The 19,497-nt window shown below is 46.6% G+C and overlaps 2 protein-coding genes across 4 annotated transcripts in view; one reads left to right on the top strand and one right to left on the bottom strand.

Annotated features, from left to right (window-relative positions):
• LOC129334645 (protein regulator of cytokinesis 1-like) overlaps positions 1–14,878 on the bottom strand; it is a 64,323-nt gene extending 49,445 nt beyond the window's left edge. For both annotated transcript variants that reach the window (XM_054986880.1, XM_054986879.1), the window contains exons 1-3: positions 14,795–14,878; positions 5,104–5,236; positions 3,341–3,463 (exon numbers count right to left, since the gene is read on the bottom strand). In XM_054986880.1, coding sequence (XP_054842855.1) covers positions 3,341–3,463; positions 5,104–5,236; positions 14,795–14,865 — 327 coding nt within the window. In that variant the 5' untranslated portion in view covers positions 14,866–14,878. The remainder of the gene's footprint in view (positions 1–3,340; positions 3,464–5,103; positions 5,237–14,794) is intronic.
• A 1,878-nt stretch (positions 14,879–16,756) lies between these two features.
• IDUA (alpha-L-iduronidase) overlaps positions 16,757–19,497 on the top strand; it is a 105,659-nt gene continuing 102,918 nt past the window's right edge. For both annotated transcript variants that reach the window (XM_054986429.1, XM_054986430.1), the window contains exon 1: positions 16,757–16,943. In XM_054986429.1, the coding sequence (XP_054842404.1) occupies positions 16,759–16,943 (185 nt within the window). In that variant the 5' untranslated portion in view covers positions 16,757–16,758. The remainder of the gene's footprint in view (positions 16,944–19,497) is intronic.

Raw genomic sequence — 19,497 nt, 5'->3', positions numbered from 1 at the left:
TAATTCGCCACTTTCACCCTGAAGGCAGCTGAAGTATAGAACTTCCTTCCCATTGCATCTATTTTTCTACTATCCTTATCTGATGGAACTGAAAGAGAACCTTGTTCAGGTTTTGCTTGCATTTCCCTCAGTGACAATGGAGGAGGGTGAGCTGAAAGAAACGGACAAAGATAATCTTTCGTCCAGTATAGATTCTCTACCTTCCTGTTGGTAGCTGGGGCAGATGCAGGCTTCAAATACAACCCCTTTCAGAGGTCTACAAAGCTGTCAATCAGGGGAAAAGCAACTGTGGGAGTGGAACCTGAGTAAATGTGTTGTAAGATTTTGTCAGTGAATTGTGTCTCTGTAGACGCCACTATCTCCAGTGCCTTAGCCATGCGTTGGAGCAGTTCATTATATGCCCTAAAGTTGCCAGTAGGACCAATTTCCCTATCAGGAGACTCTGACAGGGGAGAGGCACTGTACCGAGCGTGGGCACTCCTTGCATGTTCCACATCAGATGGGTGCAGCGTCTGCCTCGATCCATCATATGAGTAAGCCTGCATAGAAGGAGATCTACACTCCCTCCTGTAGGGGCGATCAGAAAAAAAGAGGTCTCTCTCTACGACGGTAGAAACCAGCTGGATCATCACTGAAAAACTCATCTCTGGACCGGCTTCTGTATGAGCAGGGGCTGTGCGGTTGACTCGAATGGCCCTGTCGGCTCCCAGACGGCACCGGTGAGCAAGACTTACGTGAGGTTGATCTACATTGCCCCGATGGAGGGGGGGGGGTTGACCAATATTACATCCTCATCTTGGCTCGCTCTCTGAAGGGGGCTCCGAGACGAGGAATGGTTTCCTGACCTTCTGCGCCTTTTCTCTGGAGGAACGGAACCTACCACATCTGTCGGAACCTAAGGAGAAGCAGACAGCATGCTTTCCAAGACAGCTTTGTCATGCTTCGATGAAGTTTTCGCTTCTTTTCTTCTCCAGATTAGCTCCTGCTGGGCTCGATGTCAGGAGCGGATCCGAAGGCTTCGGAACTGAGGAAGGAGTTTCCTGAGAAGAGGTCGCTTGAGAAGTCGGAGTAGTCCTCGGAACCAAGGGTGTTCGACTCCGAGAGACCTTCAAGTCAGGTGTTGTTCGAGGTGAAGGTGGAGTTAGAATCATAGAGTTGGAAGGGGCCACACAGACCATCTAGTCCAACCCCCTGCCCAGTGCAGGATCAGCCTAAAGCATCTCTGACAAGTATTCATCCAGCCTCTTCTTGAAAACTGCCAGTGAAGGGGAGCTCACCACCTCCCTAGGCAGCTGATCCCACTTTTGAACTACTCTGACCGTGAAAAAGGTTTTCCTAATATCCAGCCGGTACCTTTGTGCATGTAGTTTTAGCCTATTGCTTCGCGTCCTACCCTCTGCTGCCAACTGGAACAGCCCTTTGCCCTCCTCCAAATGACAGTCTTTCAAATATTTAAAGAGAGCAATCATGTCCCCCCTCAACCTCCTCTTCTCCAAACTAAACATTCCCAAGGCCCTCAGTCTTTCCTCGTAGGGCTCAGTCTCCAGACCCCTGATCATTCTTGTTGCTCTCCTCTGCACCCTCTCGATTTTGGCCACATCCTTTTTGAAGTGAGGCCTCCAGAACTGCACACAATACTCTAGGTGTGGCCTGACCAAGGCAGTATAGAGAGGGGCTATGACCTCCTGCGATTTCGCCGCTATGGTCCCTTTGATACAACCCAGGATTGAATTAGCCTTTTTTGCCACCGCATCACACTGACTGCTCATATTCAGTTTACAGTCCACTCTTACCCCAAGATCCTTTTCACATAGACTACTGCCCAGAAGTGTATCCCCCATCCAGTATTTGTGCTTCCCATTTTTGTGGCCCAGATGTAATACTGTGCACTTGTCTTTGTTGAATTGCATCCTATTCACAGCTGCCCACTTCTCCAGAGTATTCAGGTCTTGTTGAATTTTAATTCTATCTTCTTGGGTGTTTGCTACCCCTCCCAATTTAGTATCATCAGCAAATTTAATGAGCAGCCCTTCCACTCCTTCATCCAGATCATTGATAAAAATATTGAAAAGTACCGGACCCAAAAGTACCGGACCCTGCGGCACCCCACTGGACACCTCCCTCCAATCTGATGAAACGCCGTTGACCACCACTCTTTGAGTGCGGTCCTCCAACCAGTTCCCTATCCACCGAACTCTCCTATAGTCTACTCCACAGTCTTCCAGTTTGCCCATCAGAATGTCATGGGGAACCTTATCAAAAGCTTTACTGAAATCCAGATAAATCACGTCAGTAAGCTGGTCACTCGAAGAAGTCGAGGGAGGTCGACTCTGAGGAGTCTTCGGAACTGAAGGTCTCCGATCGGAGATAGCTGGTTCCAATGAGCTTCGTGCTGATGCGGCAAGCAGCTCCGTGGGTCTCGGTTCCAAATGACTCAGCGAGGGATGGGAACGTGGAGTCTTTGCGCCCATCGATTCAGGGCCAGGTCGGGGAGCCAAATCGGATGAGGCAGTTGGTGGTGCCATTGCCGGTAAGTCTGTGGTCGCCATAGCACGCTTCCAAAGGGAGGCTTGTAGATGACCTGCTCGTTCTGCTCTAGCCTTAGAAGTAAAGACGCGGCAGTGTTTGCATGCTTGAGTGTTTTGGGTTTCCCCATAACAATACAAGCAGCTCGAATGGCCATCTGACCTCGTCATTTTTCTGTCGCAGATTTCACATCGCTTGAAGAGAGCCGTTTCTGACATCGCGATGATGAGAAGAGCTGGAAACCTCTACTATCGGCGGCAAAAGAGAAACTGAGGGTATGTTGGGGGCACTCCGCCTCTTTAGGGCCATTTTCGGTGGGAAAAGCGGCCGCGCATGCACGCTAGGAGGTGAGAGCGCCCCCTGGTGTTTTTGAGCTTTGGAAATCTCCAAATTCGGCAGGCCTGCCCGTGTGCAGTCCCATGTGGGACTGCACAGGAAGACCGTAGATGAATGAAAGATCTTCCTTTCTTTATATTTACAAATATTGTTTTTTTATTTAAGGGATTTTGTCAAGTGTAAAAATGAAACCCTGCCTGCAGGTGATCCCCATTTTATTGCACTGCTAAGGATAGAACCAAGTTAGTTGTTACCCACAGTAAATAACAGATCCTAGAGACTGAACAAGAGACCTTATATGTGCACAGGAACTGCATTTGAGTATTTATTTTTATTCAATAGTCTCAAAGCAAACACTGTTCTAAATAAAACAGGCGTATCTCAAGAGTCATCATGACTGTCAACGTCTGCCGTTCACGCTGGCAGTAAAATGTTATTGCTTTATCAGGAAATCAGTGAACCGGTTATAAAAATTTACCTGGTAAGCATCTAGCTTGAGTTCGCTTCTGATTATACTCAACTGCTTCTTTTGTATTTCAATGTCATATTCGATTTTTTCTTTCAAATTACTTTCTTCTTCAAGCATCTCATTCAACAGTGTCTGTCCAGAAAATCAACCAGAGAAGGGTTAGTGTAGATGTGTTAGTGTAGAAGGGTTAGTGTAATCTAAATGAAACACTTCCCCCTTCCTTTCAGTCTCTTAATGTGCTGGAAAAAATGTACACTAGTATGAAAGGGCAAGTGAATTACAACTTCCACTTTTGTCTAAGGCTAATTTGAAAATTTAAGGGATCTCATATTTTATCTACTGCTTTGAGCCTAACTATACTGCTCATCATCTTTGCAGTGGTCCTTACTCATTGGTGCCTTTTGATCAACGCAGCCCTTGAGTACCCTCTAAAAAGGTAAAATGAGCATAATATGCTCAACAGATTTCTTCTACTAACGTTTATAAAGCTCCTATACATAAAAATAATCTGTGCCCAAAGAAAAGCTGTATGATGCAGCTTGCATAAATTCTGCACATTGAACACTCATGGTCTTATGAATGTAAACTGCTCTGAGTGGGTGTTAAGTCATCCTGAAGGGCGGTATATAAATCGAACATTATTATTATTATACTGAGTAAGACCAACAGTCCATCAAGGGTCAGTATTATTTACTTAGACTGACAGTGGCTCCCCAAGGTCTTTCTCATCACTAATGATGGAAACGTCAGGAAGTGAACCCAGGAGCTTCTGCATGCAAAGCAGAGGCTCTACCAATGAGCTACAGTCTCTCCCCCAAATTAAATTTGCATAGGTTATTCTGCAATAAAGAATGAAATTTAATGACTCCTGAACATACGAACTTAATGCCTATTTCCTCCTCCAAAGCCAGAGAAATTTTCAAAAAGTAATTTCCAAAGATGATACGCAGAGACTCAAGAGAAGAGAATTGTGAACCAAATCACTGTGTTGAAGGTATAGTGGACACCACAGCTCCTTTTTAGTAAAAGATCAAGCACAGTGACTAATTGTTGGCAATGCAACTTACAAGATGCGTCTCTTAAGCATATGCTTTGGACATGTCCAGTTATTTGGTCCTTTTTGGAGTAAGTAGTTACTTACTGCCTGTCTCATGGAATCTAACCAATGGTCAACAGAAATGCATAGTTTGAATATCACCTCTCTACAGAGCTGGTAAAGATTGCTCCTCAGAGGGTTTGTTAATTTCCTCTTTGCCCCCCCCCCCCCGGCGCTGTCAATTTTTTTTGGGTCTTTGCAAGCTCTGTAAAAGAGGTGAAATTCAAACTACGCTTCCTAGCTAACATTGCATCTCCCTTCACTTAAGTATCCTTGTGTAATTCATCTCGTGTAGTTTAACTCTAACTGACCCTCCTTAGCTTCCAAGATCTAATGAGATCTGGCTTGCTTGCGCTATCCAGATTAAGTCAAATGAAACTTACCACAGGAGAAATGGAGATTTCATATACTTAGGATTTTTCTAGAAGATTCCACTTTTTCCAAAACACACAAAATACATCTCTCTCATGGCTTCACAATTTCTGCCACTTAATCATAAGGAGGAGCAAGGAACTAAATAAGGCACTCAACTTCCATCCTCTCATTGCATGATTCTGCCTAACAGGCAACACACCACAAGACAGAAAATGTGCAAAAGCGACAATCAGGGGGCAGGGGAAGCTGGATCAATCCAATCTGCACCCAGAATGTATTACAAGGCCAAACAAGTCCATACCTCAATGTGGGTCTTCACAGTCTGCATCCGCTCCAGTTGCAGTTCTTTTTTCATGCCCATTTCATTCCATAAATCCAGCAACTTAGTCAGAGCCTGAGTGACACTGTTCACTAATGTGGTGGCCAAGACCTCGCTGGACCAGAACAAAAGAGAAAAAGAAACGACAATAACCCAAAGCTTGCCTTCGCTTTCCCAATGATTTATTTCTCACTTTAGTACCCTGTCTGTCCTCCAAGGAAATCAGAACCATGTTTCAGTTCAATGAGGAAAACAAACTTTCACATAGTACCCAATTTCCCCAATTTTCTGAGTTAATGCTAGAAAATTGTGGGGAGTATTAAACAAACCTTATGTAATATTTACTCTTCTGGAATGAGTGAAATGCTTTTTACAACATGGTTTTGCTCAAAATGTATAGCCTGAAAAAAAATTATATCAGGAAGCTTACAGCTTTAGATGAAATCCTATATATACTGTAGATATATACAGCATATTGGCAAGTGTTTATTATTCAAATATGAATAATTCTGGCAAGAAAATATGCTATAATGCATTGAATAATAACACATTAAAGAATTTAGTGCTTCCAACACTGTGAAGTCTAACTCATTTATCATTAGTTCCAGATGAGAACAAGAATTCCAACAATCTAATCATTTCAAAGAATGGGCAGGAACACATAGCTGGCAGTCCCAAGTCATTCTGAATGGGGCACTGAAGCATGTAGGGAGCCAATAAAGCTTTTATAATACAACAAGATACAGCCTACCATTGGAACCAGATAGCAATCTTGCCTTCGTCCTGGTCTTCTAAGGTAACCCCCCCCCCCACATAGAGCATGTCATAATGTTACTTGGACATGATCGATAACAATGGCCAAATCTTGCCTCTCTGACACCAGTTTAACCAGTGTAACACCCCCCCCCACACACACACACCACAAAAGTGATTCAGTTTGATGAAGACAGTTTCTGTCCCAAAACCAGATCTGAAGCTTGACCAAAAAGGTGGTGGTGGTGGTGGTAGTAGTAGTAGTAATAATAATAATAATATGTTTATTGCTTTTCCGGCCGAAGCCATAAGCCATACAAACACCAACAAAATATGAACTGTACACTTGAACGTACCCAGTTCACATAGACATAACTTGTCATTATCACTTTAAACTATCTAAACTCATGAAAATCTTGTTTCTTTATCACCGTGGCTAAAAAGGAAGCCACTATAGCAGAGGTTTGATTGTCAGGAAAGTTATCAGACAATAACACTGAGATTGCCCAAGGAAGGAAAGGAAGCTTTTTTTAAACATAACAGGTAGGAATAATAAATCTCTCTCTTTCCTTACTCCACTTAGGGCAAAAAACTATTATATGATCCAAGGTCTCTAACTTTCCTTGTCCACAGTCACAAACTCGTTTAAAAAGGTAATCAACACTGATTTGGCATTTCCAGAGAGAAGCAATAATCAGATTCAAGTTTAAATAAATAACTTAAATATTGTTAGCTATTTAAATAATGTTAGCAAAAGAAGGCAAACTCTCACCTTTGTCAATGCTTCATATCCTATATTTAGCTTAATGCGATTGATTTGTGGCACAACAGCCCCAACAACTATAAACAGACTCTATTTGAGTATGTGAGCATTACTCTTCATTACTCTTCTTTCCCACCACAACGTCTAACATCTCAGCTAGATGTCATTGTGCTGACGCAACGGTAATAGAGACATTAGTATCTACCAGCCACTGCCATAGACTAGGCTCAGTAACAAGCTCTAACTCGTGGTAATCACAGACTTTCTTCTATGCTCTAGCCACCTTCATCGACCCCAGATTCCCCAGTAAACAGTAGAATTGGCTCCCTAACACCAAAGAAAGCAGTGGGAATCATTGTATCAAACTGGTTAGGCCATCTCCTGACTCCATAGTTCCACCATAGTACTAAAATGTCAGCCAGACAAGTAGGAACTTCTACCAAAGGCAGTCAGATATTCATCAGGATACCCCAATCTACAAGGCTGGGCCATCTAATATATCCCACCACTCTGTGGTGGTTGTGAGAGAACATCAGTCATAGCCTAACTAGTGGGGTTAACACATAAGAGGGTTATATGGACATTTCCTCCACTAAGCCATTCTAACTTTATCCTGGTACAGGAAAAAGTCTTAAAATAAGTTAAAACAGCATAACATGAGAATAGTAAAGGAACCATAAATCAGTAAATCTATAAACGGATCAGCAAAAGTTTAAGAATTAATCTTTAAAAGAGAAAAAAATACAGCAGGACATAGCCCAAGAGGAACTGAAAGACAAAGCAGCAGGAACACAGCAACGTTAATAAAATCAAATTCAAAAGAAAGCAGCACAAAATAAAGTTTTCACCTGGAATCTCATTACAAGAAGAAGCTCCAGCCAAACCTGAAGAGATTTTTTCCAATAACATGGTAAAACATATTTTACAAAAATGTTGCAGACACGAAAAAACTTCTCTGGAAACAAAAAAACCCTATGCAAATCAAGACTCATTCTTGCTGCTTTAACTGAAATGTGTCATCATTTGTAACTTATTTAGCATACACAATTGTACTTTTTGCTATATTTATAGAATGGATATAAATGCTTCTCTAGGAAATTTATTTCTAGAAATATATTTTTAATTTTACTAACAAAATTATAAATATATTTCTAGGAACCAGGCACCTCCAAACTCCTATTCTGGGCACTGAAAACAGCCACACCAGACCCTTTAGGCAGTTTGGTTAACAGAGTTTTCAGTCTCTGTGTTCCCTGAAGTTGTACCTATGTGCAACCAGTGACTCCAGACACAGGTTTAAATAAAATGTTTTTGTGTTTATTGAATACAAAGTTACAGAGAACATTCCTGACTAAAAACTCAAAGCTTGCTACCTTTCTTCTCACAATTAGATTTAGCAAAGGAGTCCATTTCCATGCCATGCAGCATTGAGACATATTGATGACAAAAAGCATGGAAGCAATCTTCTCTCTCACATAACGGTAATCATGTTAAAGACAGAGAGAAGGGTATACTAGGGCCTTTTCAGGCCTGCCAGGGCTCACTTGCTTAATTGGTGTTGTTCACCCTCTGAAATTGGGGAGTGAAGACAGGAGCTGTGAGAGACAGCCTCCCAAGGTCGAATCTCCATATAACCAGCACTGGCCTCCAGGTGTTCTAAATTAACAAGCCAGCACATTTTCTCCAGCTAAGCCAAAACCAGTCCTGCAACTATTTACAACCTTAACCAAAGTCCAGTTACTTTTGACAGAAGTATAGGGCTTGATTAAGCAAAATTTCTTACAATATCCAGTATGTGAGAGTGCTGCCCTATGCCCTGTTACCTCAACAAAAGCATGTTAGTTTTTGCCCTCTGTGAGGAAGAAAAAATGAAACTTGAAAATAGAAAAGCTCTTACATAGTAAACAAAGGAAGTTTTATTTTTGTACACAATTGATCCAACTAGAATATTTGGATGCAGAGTTGAACTTTGAAAGCACTGAACTCTTAAATAGTACATAGTCATCATATACATTATAGCATGCAAATTATGGATGAAGTTAGTCACATTTAAGAAATAAACATTCTTCAAAATAGGTTGTCTATTTCAACAATAGGTAAAGGTAGTCCCCTGTGCAAGCACCGAGTCATTACTGACCCTTGGGGGGACGTCGCATCACAATGTTTTCTTGGCAGACTTTTGTTACAGGGTGGTTTGCCACTGCCTTCCCCAGTCATCTACACTTTACCCCCAGGAAACTGGGTACTCATTTTACCGACCTCAGAAGGATTGAAGGCTGAGTCAACCTTGAGCCGGCTACCTGAACCTGGCTTCTGCTGGGATCGAACTCATATCGTGAGCAGAGCTTGGGCTGCAGTACTGCCACTTACCACTCTGCGCCACGTACCCCCCATGGGTCAGTAATGACTCGGTGCTTGCACAGGGGACTACCTTTACCCTATTTCAACACTATACACAGGAATTAACTACTGCTATCAACTGCCTTACATAAAAACCTTCATATAACGTATCAAGCTGGGACTGAATAGGGACTATGAATGGTTATCACATTATCACAGGTAACAGATTTCCTTTAGAGGCGGGGTCTGGGGGAGCCCAATGGCACCTGGCGTGGGCTTCCGGGGACCACAGTTCTCTTTGTCAGATGCATCTGACGGGGAGAGCTGTGGTTATTGAAGGCTTATACTACATTGGAATTGGATGGTCTGGTTGTTTTGCTGCTACAAACCAACACGGCAAACTCCTTTGAAGCCTCACACAAGCCAATTAATCTCCACTCCAAAAGGAGATGTTTACATTTACTAGCAAAGGAATGTTTTGGTTGCATCCTCCCTCTCCCCCCCTAACTGCATCTTCTCTCTCCTCCCCCCTCCTCTTCTATATTTGACCAGTTTCTGTACCATACATCTGACGAAGAGAACTTGATTCTCGAAAGCTTATGCTACAATAAAATTGGTTAGTCTTAAAGGTGCTACCGGACTCTTTTTGATTTTGCTACCACAGACTAACACGGCTAACTCCTCTGCATTTTTAAAGAGTGTCATCATTTGTCAGAAATGGCCAAGTGTCAGTCCCTGGCAGGTAGACCCCTCAAGCCTATCCACAGTGAACACACTTTGGTTCCAGCAGAAGTAGCTTTATTAGAATCTATGCAATTCAGATCTGTACCCCATGGGGTTTGCCAGAAGTGACAATTCAAATCAAGCAGTCTCTGTTATTGTTGATTTTCCCGCACTCCAAATGACAGTTAAGATTTTGGCACGCAAGCCTACACGAGTTCTGTGAGAATCTATTTGTGACTATGCATCAGGTATACAATAAAGTATTCCCAGCATCTGAGAAGAGTAGTGAAAGCTGGCATCTAGACACACCAAGGTCACAGTTAGCTGAGACGTGTCCGGGGTCTGAGGCACAGCCCCCGGCCTTGCCGGGAGGAAGCAATGGTAGGCAGCCAGGAGACAGCTGTCCTGCCGCCCCAGCCGGCAACCAGGGCCAGAACCTGCCTACACCAGGGGGAAGGGACAAAGGTCCAAAGCCTCAGAGGGCTAGGAGGAGCAGGGAGAGGCCAGCTAGTCCCACCCTCCCAGGGGAGAATAGGGGGCTAAGCAGAGCAGAGGGAGAGGGCAAAAGGGAATAGGGACCCAGCAGCTGCCCAAACAGGGCCCTTACCAGCCAAGGAGGAGAAGCAGCCACAATAGCTCAGAGCCATGCCCCAGCCCATACCTCAGCTAGAAGACAGTAACCTGGCTCAGGAGATGTCAAGAGCAAAGCCCCTCCAGGTGGAGCTGCTGGAGGCATCTGGCTGGAGAAGCCGGGCAGCCAGCCAAGGGGCCACAGTTGGGCCTGCCTTCAGCAATCAGCTCAGCCAGAAAGGCCTGGCAGCCAGACAACGAGACACAGCTGTTGCTGGCCTATGCAGCCAAACCAGCTACCCCAGCTGAAACGGCTTGAGGCAGCCCAGGACAATGCTGGAAGGGCACGGAGGGGTGTGGCCCGGCAGGTGGAGCCTGCAAGGAGGGTGGGGCGGGGAGAGAAAGCCCTATAAAGGATGGTTCAGAAGGGCACTGGGGTGGTGGGTTGTGTAGGAGTGGGAGAGTGGAGGAGGAGTGGTTGGAGCTTGAAGAGAGGGACTGAGTGAGCGAGGGAGGAAGGTAATGAGGGAGTTGGAGGAGGAAGATGGACACTGGAGCAGGGCTAGGTTGAGAGGGCTTGCTGGTGGCTTCAGAGTGCAAGGGTGAGGTATACGTCCCCTCCTTCCACGAAGCAGGACCCCGCATAATCCCTAGCAGCGTCCAGGTGCCAAAGTCAGATACCATGGCATCTGACACTGCAGCGCTTGGGAGAAAACCTGACATGTTGGTGGCCCGTATGGGGAGGTTCGTTCAGCCACGGATATCGGTCAAAGGGGCGTGTCCCAGCGCCGCAGGTCAGGCAGAATTCAGACTGTGGAGGAGGAAGATGGACACTGGAGCAGGGCTAGGTTGAGCGGCCTTGCTGGTGGCTTGAGAGGGTGCAAGGGTGAGGTATACCTCCCCTTTCCACGAAGCAGGACCCCGCATAATCCCTAGCAGCGTCCAGGTGCCAAAGTCAGGTACCATGGCGTCTGACACCGCAGCACCCGGGAGAAAACCTGACAAGACTCACATATTTCTCTAAGATAACCAGGGAGGCCCGCTCTGGGTCCAAAGCAAGTAACATCTGCAACATGGTTATGAATCATTAGAGAGAGTACACATCAAAGTAGCAATAAGGCAGTATAGCTTCAGCATACTGGGGCACAAGCAATACAACAAACAGACAACCATGGCACGGCTGTACACAGACATGATCCCAAGACTACCTCCTCTTTCATGAGAAATTTATCATCAGCTATACCTAGATATCTCCTCTCCTTCAAACAGATGCTGACAATAGCAAGGCTTCAGTGGGCCAGCTGTGGGCTGGACCCCACCAAACATCCTATATATATCCTTGAGATGCTGCAACTGAAGTTCATCCAATTAAATGGGAAAATCCTGTGCTCTGGTGCCACAGCAGTGTTCAGAGTAGCATCCAGTTCTGAACAGATGCAAGGCACTAAGCAAAAGCATCAGATTCTAGAGCATTCTATGGAAGTATCAATTTGACCAGCACAAAGCAGCCTTTGAAAGTTATTTTTATGTGTTTATTTTTACTTTATTTATAGCCCACCTTTCTCACTGAAACACTTCTCTTGTTTTAGTTGTTTAACCTACGGTGCAGTTTTAAAAAGCTTTCTCTGTGGTGGTCCCTACCCTGTGGAATGGCGTGTCCAAGGAGGTTAGCAGAGGCCCCACTCTCCTAGCTTTCCGCAAATGATGCAAAACAGAATTATTCAAAAAGGCTTTGGTATTGATTGACCATAGATCTAAGAGGCTCTCAGATGCTTTGCGAATGAGTTAAGGACCATAGACTTCACCACTATGCTGCCTTACATATTACCTGTTGTCTTAAATATGTGCTTCTATGAGCTACTTGTGCTTCATGTGGTCTAATGTCAAACCTAGAATTCTATACTATATAAAAGGCTAACCGTGTTCCAGACAACTCACTTCCTAGTCTGGCGTGCCTCCAGAGGACGCTGTGGTGGAGGGAAGCCCAGAAGAGGCAGCCCCGTCCCTCCAAGAGCATGTCACGGTGGAAAGCCCAGGCTGGGATCCGGAACGGAGCAGGTGGCGATACCCGCCCCCAACCTTCACCGAGCTGGGATCAGGAACGGAGCAGGTGGAAATGCCCCCCCCTGCCATCACCCAGCTAGGATCAAAAGTGGAGAAGGTGGCAATGCCCACCCCTCGCCTTCACCCAGCTGGGATCAGCAGCAGATGATGCCAAGCCTCGACTTCACCCAGCTGGGTTCAGGCACGGAGCAGGAGGCAATTGTTACCAGAACTGCTCTTTATTATAATGGGGAATTAGCTGTAGCAGTCTGTAACTAAATATTAAGCGCGGATCATAACCTATGTATACGGAGGTCCCGATCCCAGACACTCTAGTGAAAAAGAGACAGACTACAAATAGTTTCAATCACGTGTATTTGCTAACAATGTGGCGTAAGCCTAAACTTGCACAAGCATACAAAAGAACACACAAGATCTAAGAAATACAGAGTAGGAAATACAGAGACTTTCGCATTAGCTGGTTCCCAACGATGGTGGGGAATACTCACTTATCCTGAAGCGAAGCAGAGACACAACAGCGAGGTGGCCCAATGCCAGCACTGGGACCACAGACGGACAGCAAGGAAGTCTGGATAGGAATGGCCTAAGCACCGAGTGGTCTGGGAGACCAGCTTAAATACCCCAAAACGTACCCTGGGGCTGGTGCTGTACTTGGTGGTTCTCACAGATTAAAACAAAGGGTCTAATGGGCTACTGAATGGCTTGGATGGGCCACTTTGGTAATCAGATTGTGATAAGTGACACCTCAGGAAGAGGGGACAAAAGAGGGAGGGGGAAATCCAAGTGGGCTGAAAGGATGTTCCAGCGGACAGGGCTTGTCCTGATGTCATCAGCTCTGGAATGCGGAGGTTTCTTTGAGATGCATTCTCTAAGTGCTTGGGATGGTCGGCACTTAGTTCTTCTCCGGGGCGGCTCCTAAGATATGCAGAGCAGGGCGAGGGGCTCTCGCTGCGGACGTGGTGTGCCCGCTTCGCCGAAATGGCTTCCCAAAGCAGTCTTCTTCCCAGGGTCTTCTGGCTGCCTGAGAACATGGATGCCGGCTGGGCATAGCTGGGGCTGGATAGCAGGCTGCCCGGTAGCGAGGGCAAGCTCGGCGACCGGCTCGCGGGAGGCTCCAGGCGGGAACTGACCAGGGAGCGCCTAGCCAGGCTCGCTGGAGGTTTCCCCGGCAGGCGCCCGGCTGCTAGCAGCGGCTTGGGCCCATATGAGGCAGGCTTCCATGGAGGCAGGGGGAACAACGCTTTAAAACACAGTCCAAGGCAGGGAACAGGCACGGTCCGTGGCAGATGGCAATGCAGGCACGGGGCACACTTGTAATAAAGTCCAAACACACACTGGGAATTCCAGATACAGGTCAGGGCAGGGTTGCCCAGAAAGAGAGTCCTTTGTGCAGTTATCCAAACATGGAGTCAGTAAACTACACAGTCTATTACAGCAGCAGGGTAATTGACACGCAGGCAGGAAACTGACACGTGTATCAGAGCACACACGTGCAAAGCAATCTTTGTGCAGCAGTGAAACAGTAACGCAGGAAACTTTAACACAGTTCATGGCAGGCCTTAAAGCAGGGGAGGGGGCCTACTTGGCAACACAATGTCCAACCCTTCTTCACCCGGCCAGGATCAGGAGTGAAGCAAGCCGCAATGCTAGCCCCCCTTTTACCCAGTTAGGTTCAGGAGAGGAGTAGGTGGCAAGGCCCCCCACCCTTCACCTGGCTGGGATGAGGTGCAGAACAGGAGGCAATGCCCACCCTCCTCACCTGGCCAGGATCAGGAGCAGAATAGGTGGCAATGTCTGTCCCCCGCCTTCACCCAGCTAGGATCAGTCACAGAGGAGGAGGCGATGTCCCCCTGCCTGCCCTCTCCTTTGTAGAACCCGCTGTATTTTTTCCTACAATGGGCTCTGTTACTAGTTGCTTATATTGTTTCAGCATTTCTTCAACTCTTTATTGGATTCTTACTAAAAATTGTGTTTAAACGCATTATTATGGAAATGTCCTTGAAACTGACTGTACTAATTTCACACTGTGTAATCCACCTTGAATCTCAGTGAGAAAAGCATACTATAAATGACATAAATAATAAATAAATAAAAGTAGGGGAAAGGGCAAATTCTGGCAGGAGGCAGCTAAACCTCACACCCATATTGACCTTGAATAACAAACAGAAAGGCTATCTGAAGACGGGAGCTGTGACTCAAGAAGGCTCCTACCCTACCACGAACTTTGTTAGTCTTACAGGTGCTACTGGACTCTTGCTCTTTTCTACTGCTACAGACTAACACGGCTTCCCATCTTGACCCAGAAAGGCTTACAGCTTCCGTTTTATAACTAAAATTCCCTCAGGTTTCAACCCTCCCTGCTTTTTACTCGGGAGTAAGGCGCACTGGACTGAGGGGGTTGCCTTCCGAGTCGGTCTACGCAGAGCCGGGGGAACAGCAGCCCCGCCGCTCCCTCCTCACCTTTCCCTGGGCGGCTTCGTCACCCTGAGAGGCGAAAAGGGAGAACTCGCCGCTTCAGCCGCCGCCGCCATTCGCTCCAGACTGAAGAAGAAGCAGCTCCCGAAGCGCGGAACCGAACGCGGCGGCCGCTCGAAATTCAAACCTGTAACGGAAAACAAAACCATGCAACGACGGAGCCACGAAGCAGCCAATCGCTGCCTCGCCTGCCTCTGCGCACGCGGGAGCAGGAGGGAGGGAAGGGGCACCCCTCTCTTGAAACGTCACAGCCAGCCACTCCGAAGGAACGGACTGAGGGGAGGGAAAGCAAAACCGCCTCCGCGCCTTCCTTAAAAGCATCCCCGGGCGCCCTTATTGGATAAGTGCCCGCGCATATGACCGAGAGGAGGACGCGGATTGGCTGGCCGACCAGAAGCGGCGCTTTCCGTCAGTTTCAAAACAAATCTGATTCCAGGTGCAGTTAATAAAAGAGTGCAAAATTACTTTCCTCCAATAGAGCAAGATTCAGGTTCAGTAGTCTCGGTTTATTTTCTCTCTCTCTCTCTCTCTCTCTCTCTCTCTCTCTCTCTCTCTCTCTGTGTTTTTAAGGTACCAAGTAGAAACAGAAAAATTGTCTAATTTTATAGATCTATATATTGTATTATATAAATGCAATATTTAAATAGCATGCATTATGAATGTATATATTTAAATGCAATATATAAATGCAATATAAAGATTCGGGTCCAGTGGATACATGCAATATTTAAATCGCATGCATTATAAATACATTTATAAATGCATATTTAAATGCAATATATATAAATGCAATATAAAGGAAAATCATTTTGCAGTCAGTTATTCGCTTCCCCTGGAGACTTGATGGTCTTTTGGTTGCTCCTGTACTCGAATCTTGCTCTTCCACTATAGACCGACACGGCTGCCCTCCTGAAACTTTCCCGGGAGAGGCATCATCCTGAGAAGCGCGCTCTGACTCACCGAAGCAGACGCTGGAATAAATATTATTATAGCGCAATCCCAAAGGCGGTTTCTTGGTAATAAGCCCGACTGAAGAGCATGGGGCTTACTTCTGAGTAGACCTGTTTAGGATTGCCCCATTAGTCTTTCGAGCGCCCTTGGACTTTCGTTTTAGGGTGTGATCAGCCCATCCAAGAAGACGTCCACTTTCAAGGACGGGGCGGGCGCAATAGGGACATCGGCTATTAATGAAAAGAGGATTTCTCGCCGAATATTGACTTGAACGGGGCTCTCCTAGGAAGTATTTGTAGGATGGTTTATAGTTTGTTTTTTAAATCTGTTTTCTTAGGAAATCTCTTTTGGATGGCATCACAAGGAGAAGAAAGCCTTGCTGTATTCAGAATGCAAGAGGGGCCTGTATTGATCCGGCATGTTGACTGGGGAGGAGTCAGTCCGAGCGTGTTCCATAGGGCTTGCTACCGAATACGAATGCAATCCGAGGCGCTCGAGCACGACTGAACCCAGAGCCTGACTTCCATGTAAACTCACATGCCGGGGGGGCTGCGCTTCTCCCTGGATGGAACGGCATGCGCGACACACAGCGCGATCCTAAGCAGAGTTACTCCAATGGACTTAGACTGGAGTAACTCTGCTTAGGATTGCACTGTAAACGCGCCTAGGATTGCATACTAGTTGGGACGGCGCACTTTTTCATCGGCCCCTTCCCGTATCGGCTGTCAACAGAAAAGCAGGAACTAAGACAGGCACGACCATATTCTGTGCAAAAGAGGGGAGGATGCATGATAGTTAGGGCCAGTTTGGGACAAAACCGCTCGATTTTCCGCCTCTGACCTCCCCTACAAATCTGCAGGGAGAATTAATGCCACAAAAGCAAACCAACGAAAATCTGAAATAGCATTTTCAGCGGAACGGGTTGCGGAATGCAACTGGCGGCCCCTGTGCTAAGGTGCGCGGCGAGTCCGCCGCTGGGTTCGGAAGTGCAGGAGGGAATGGCGGCAGCCTCGCGGGCTGGCTGGAGTCGCCTCCTGACCTTTACGGACTCCTGTCGAGCCTGGAACTTGGCGGTGTGGCTGAGCTTCCTGGCGCGAGTGGCCTGGGGGGGCTGCACGGTCACGGCGGATCTCTCGCAGCCCGAAAGGGAACTGAAGCACTTTTGGAAAAGCACCGGATATTGGTAAGAAAACAGGATTTTAAAGAGGGCTGCCCGCGATCAGAAGCACTCCTGATCCCGCAGAGCACGAGCTCTGAGCGCACGGGTTCGTCCAAGCATTGTTTCAGGGCGCAACATTTGCAGAAGCCGACTTCTGTTTCCTTCGTTTATACCGTGCTTCCCTCTGCAGGGGGGAACCAAAACGGCTGGCAACGTCCCCCCCCCCTTTTCTCTATCCTCAAAACCCTGTGCAGTAGATTGGGCTGAGACGGTGTGCCTGGCCCTGGTCACTTTGCAAGCTTCCAGGGCACAATGGCTGGTTCTCCCAGATCCTCGAACTTATGCACACCATGCATTGCTTCCCATATAGAAGGTCCCCAGGCTCAGTCCTTGGCATCTCCCATTCAGTGGTGCTGGTTGCAGATGAAATAAGACTGTTCGACCAACAAGTCAGCAATGATCATGAGAAACTGATTTTCTGACTCAGTATAATAGTAGAGTCCAGTAGCACTGAGGTTGCCAGACTCCAGGTAGTGGCTGGAGATCTGGAATTACAACTGGTCTCCAGGCCACAGAGATCAGTTAACCTGGAGAAAATGGCTACTTTTGGGGGTGGACTCTATGGAATTATGCCATGCCAAGGTACTTTCCCTCTCCAAACCCCACTTTCTCCAGGTTTCACCCCCCCAGATCTCCGGGAATTTCCCAACTTGGAACTGGCAACCCTAAGTAGCACCTTTAAAACTAACCAACTTTATTGTAGCATAAGCTTTAGAAAACCACAGCTCTCTTCGTCAGATGTGTCAGACTGAAGAGCCTTACTAATTAAGACAATCAGGAGTCTCATAAATTAAGATAATAAGGTGCCTTCTGCCTAAGGGGTCTGGTAGGGCTGTTGTCATTGCCCAGAGATTGGAGTTGGGGGTGCCTAGGTGATACACTAATTTTCAATTTTAAAAAGGAAGTCTCTAGCCCAGAAGTCCCCAGCCTTTTTGAGTCTGTGAGCACCTTTGAAATTCTAATACAGGATGGTGCGTGCAGCCCCCAAATGGCTGCCTTAGGAGACAGAGCCAACCACAAAATTTAAGGGAGTGATGTTAAGCATAACTCTAATAGTAACTCTTCAACAAATCAGGCAGAAGCTCTGTTTAATAGGATGCCTTTTTAAATGAAAATATTGTTTAAAAACACGTTCTTGCATACACCCAGCTTACCTTCAGTCACACAGTAAAGATTCTTGTGCGGCAGTGGAAGTTGCTACCAAAGCAATTTTTTAAAAATATCTGCACAGCCAATCAGATCTCCAATGGTCAATCAGAAACCCTGCTGAGCAAAAGTTCTATCTGTCCTCACCCACTTTCTAAACCACTTGGTGAGTGCCAGGAAAGGTGTTGGTAGCACCATGGTACCTGGGGGCACCATATTGGGGAATCCCTACTCTAGCCCTTTTCATTGCAGAGATATTAAAGGGAATGGCCACTCATCCCAACAAAAAGAAATGGAGATTTGGTTATTTAAAAAACAGGAAATGAAAGCTGGGGGTTCAGAGGACACTGGCAGACAAATTGTTGTAATTTATTTATTTATTTGATTTATACCCTGCCCTCACCACAGATGGGCTCAGGGCGGCCAACAACATCCAAAAAATACATCAAAAGTCACAAAACCATAAAATCAATAATAATTTTTTAAAAAGTCATTCTAGGAGCAGGCTATTTAAACAAATATTGGGAGCCCGTATATGGGCATAGCAAATGGCCGAGGGCAGCCCCATAAAAAGTAGTGGTCTTAGATGGAAGAAGGAGGACACCCGCTGGCACTCAGCCAAAGGCCCGGCAGAACATCTCCGTTTTACTGGCCCTGCGGAACTGTAACAGGTCCCGCAGGGCCTGGATCTCAAGTGGGAGAACGTTCCACCAGGCCGGGGCCAGGGCAGAAAAAGCCCTGGCCCTGGTTGAGGCCAGACGGATGTCCTTCGGGCCGGGGACCACCAGGAGTTGCTTGTCTGCAGAGCTCAACACCCTGCAGCGGACCTAATGGAAGAGGCGGTCCCGCAGGTGTGCAGGTCCCAGTCCGTGGAGGGCTTTAAACACCAAGGTTAACACCTTGAACCGGATCCGGAACTCCACTGGGAGCCAGTGCAGCTGGCACAGCACAGGATGAATGTGCGCTCGGATTGGCATCCCAATAATGTTCATACCCTGTAATGATGTATCATTTTTTGTTTAAAAAAGTTGCAGAGGGTAAATGGCTGCTGGGAGAGGGGGACTGGAGCAAAGAAAGTGGCACCGATCAGGGTTTCCGTCTACATGAGTGCCACCCAAGCTTCGCTGCATCTTTCTCAAACCTTCTCAGCAAAGCAGATCTGGGAAAGATGGGAAACGTGGCAGGTGCATGAAAGCACCACTGTGGTGTGGGAGGCCCACGTTTTAATCGAATTCTGACATAGAAGCTTGAGGGGAGGGGAATCTCGGGGCCAGTCACTTGTGTGCAGCTTAACTTCTCTCACAAGTTGTGAGGATAACACAGAGGAGGGGAGAACCATGTTGAAAGCTGTTTTAGATCTTTATTGGGAGGA

This window comes from Eublepharis macularius, chromosome 8 (genome assembly GCF_028583425.1).
Source record: "Eublepharis macularius isolate TG4126 chromosome 8, MPM_Emac_v1.0, whole genome shotgun sequence".
Lineage (NCBI taxonomy): Eukaryota > Metazoa > Chordata > Lepidosauria > Squamata > Eublepharidae > Eublepharis > Eublepharis macularius.
The sequence above is the reverse complement of the archived record's forward strand: the minus strand, read 5'-3'. Positions and strand labels throughout refer to the sequence as shown.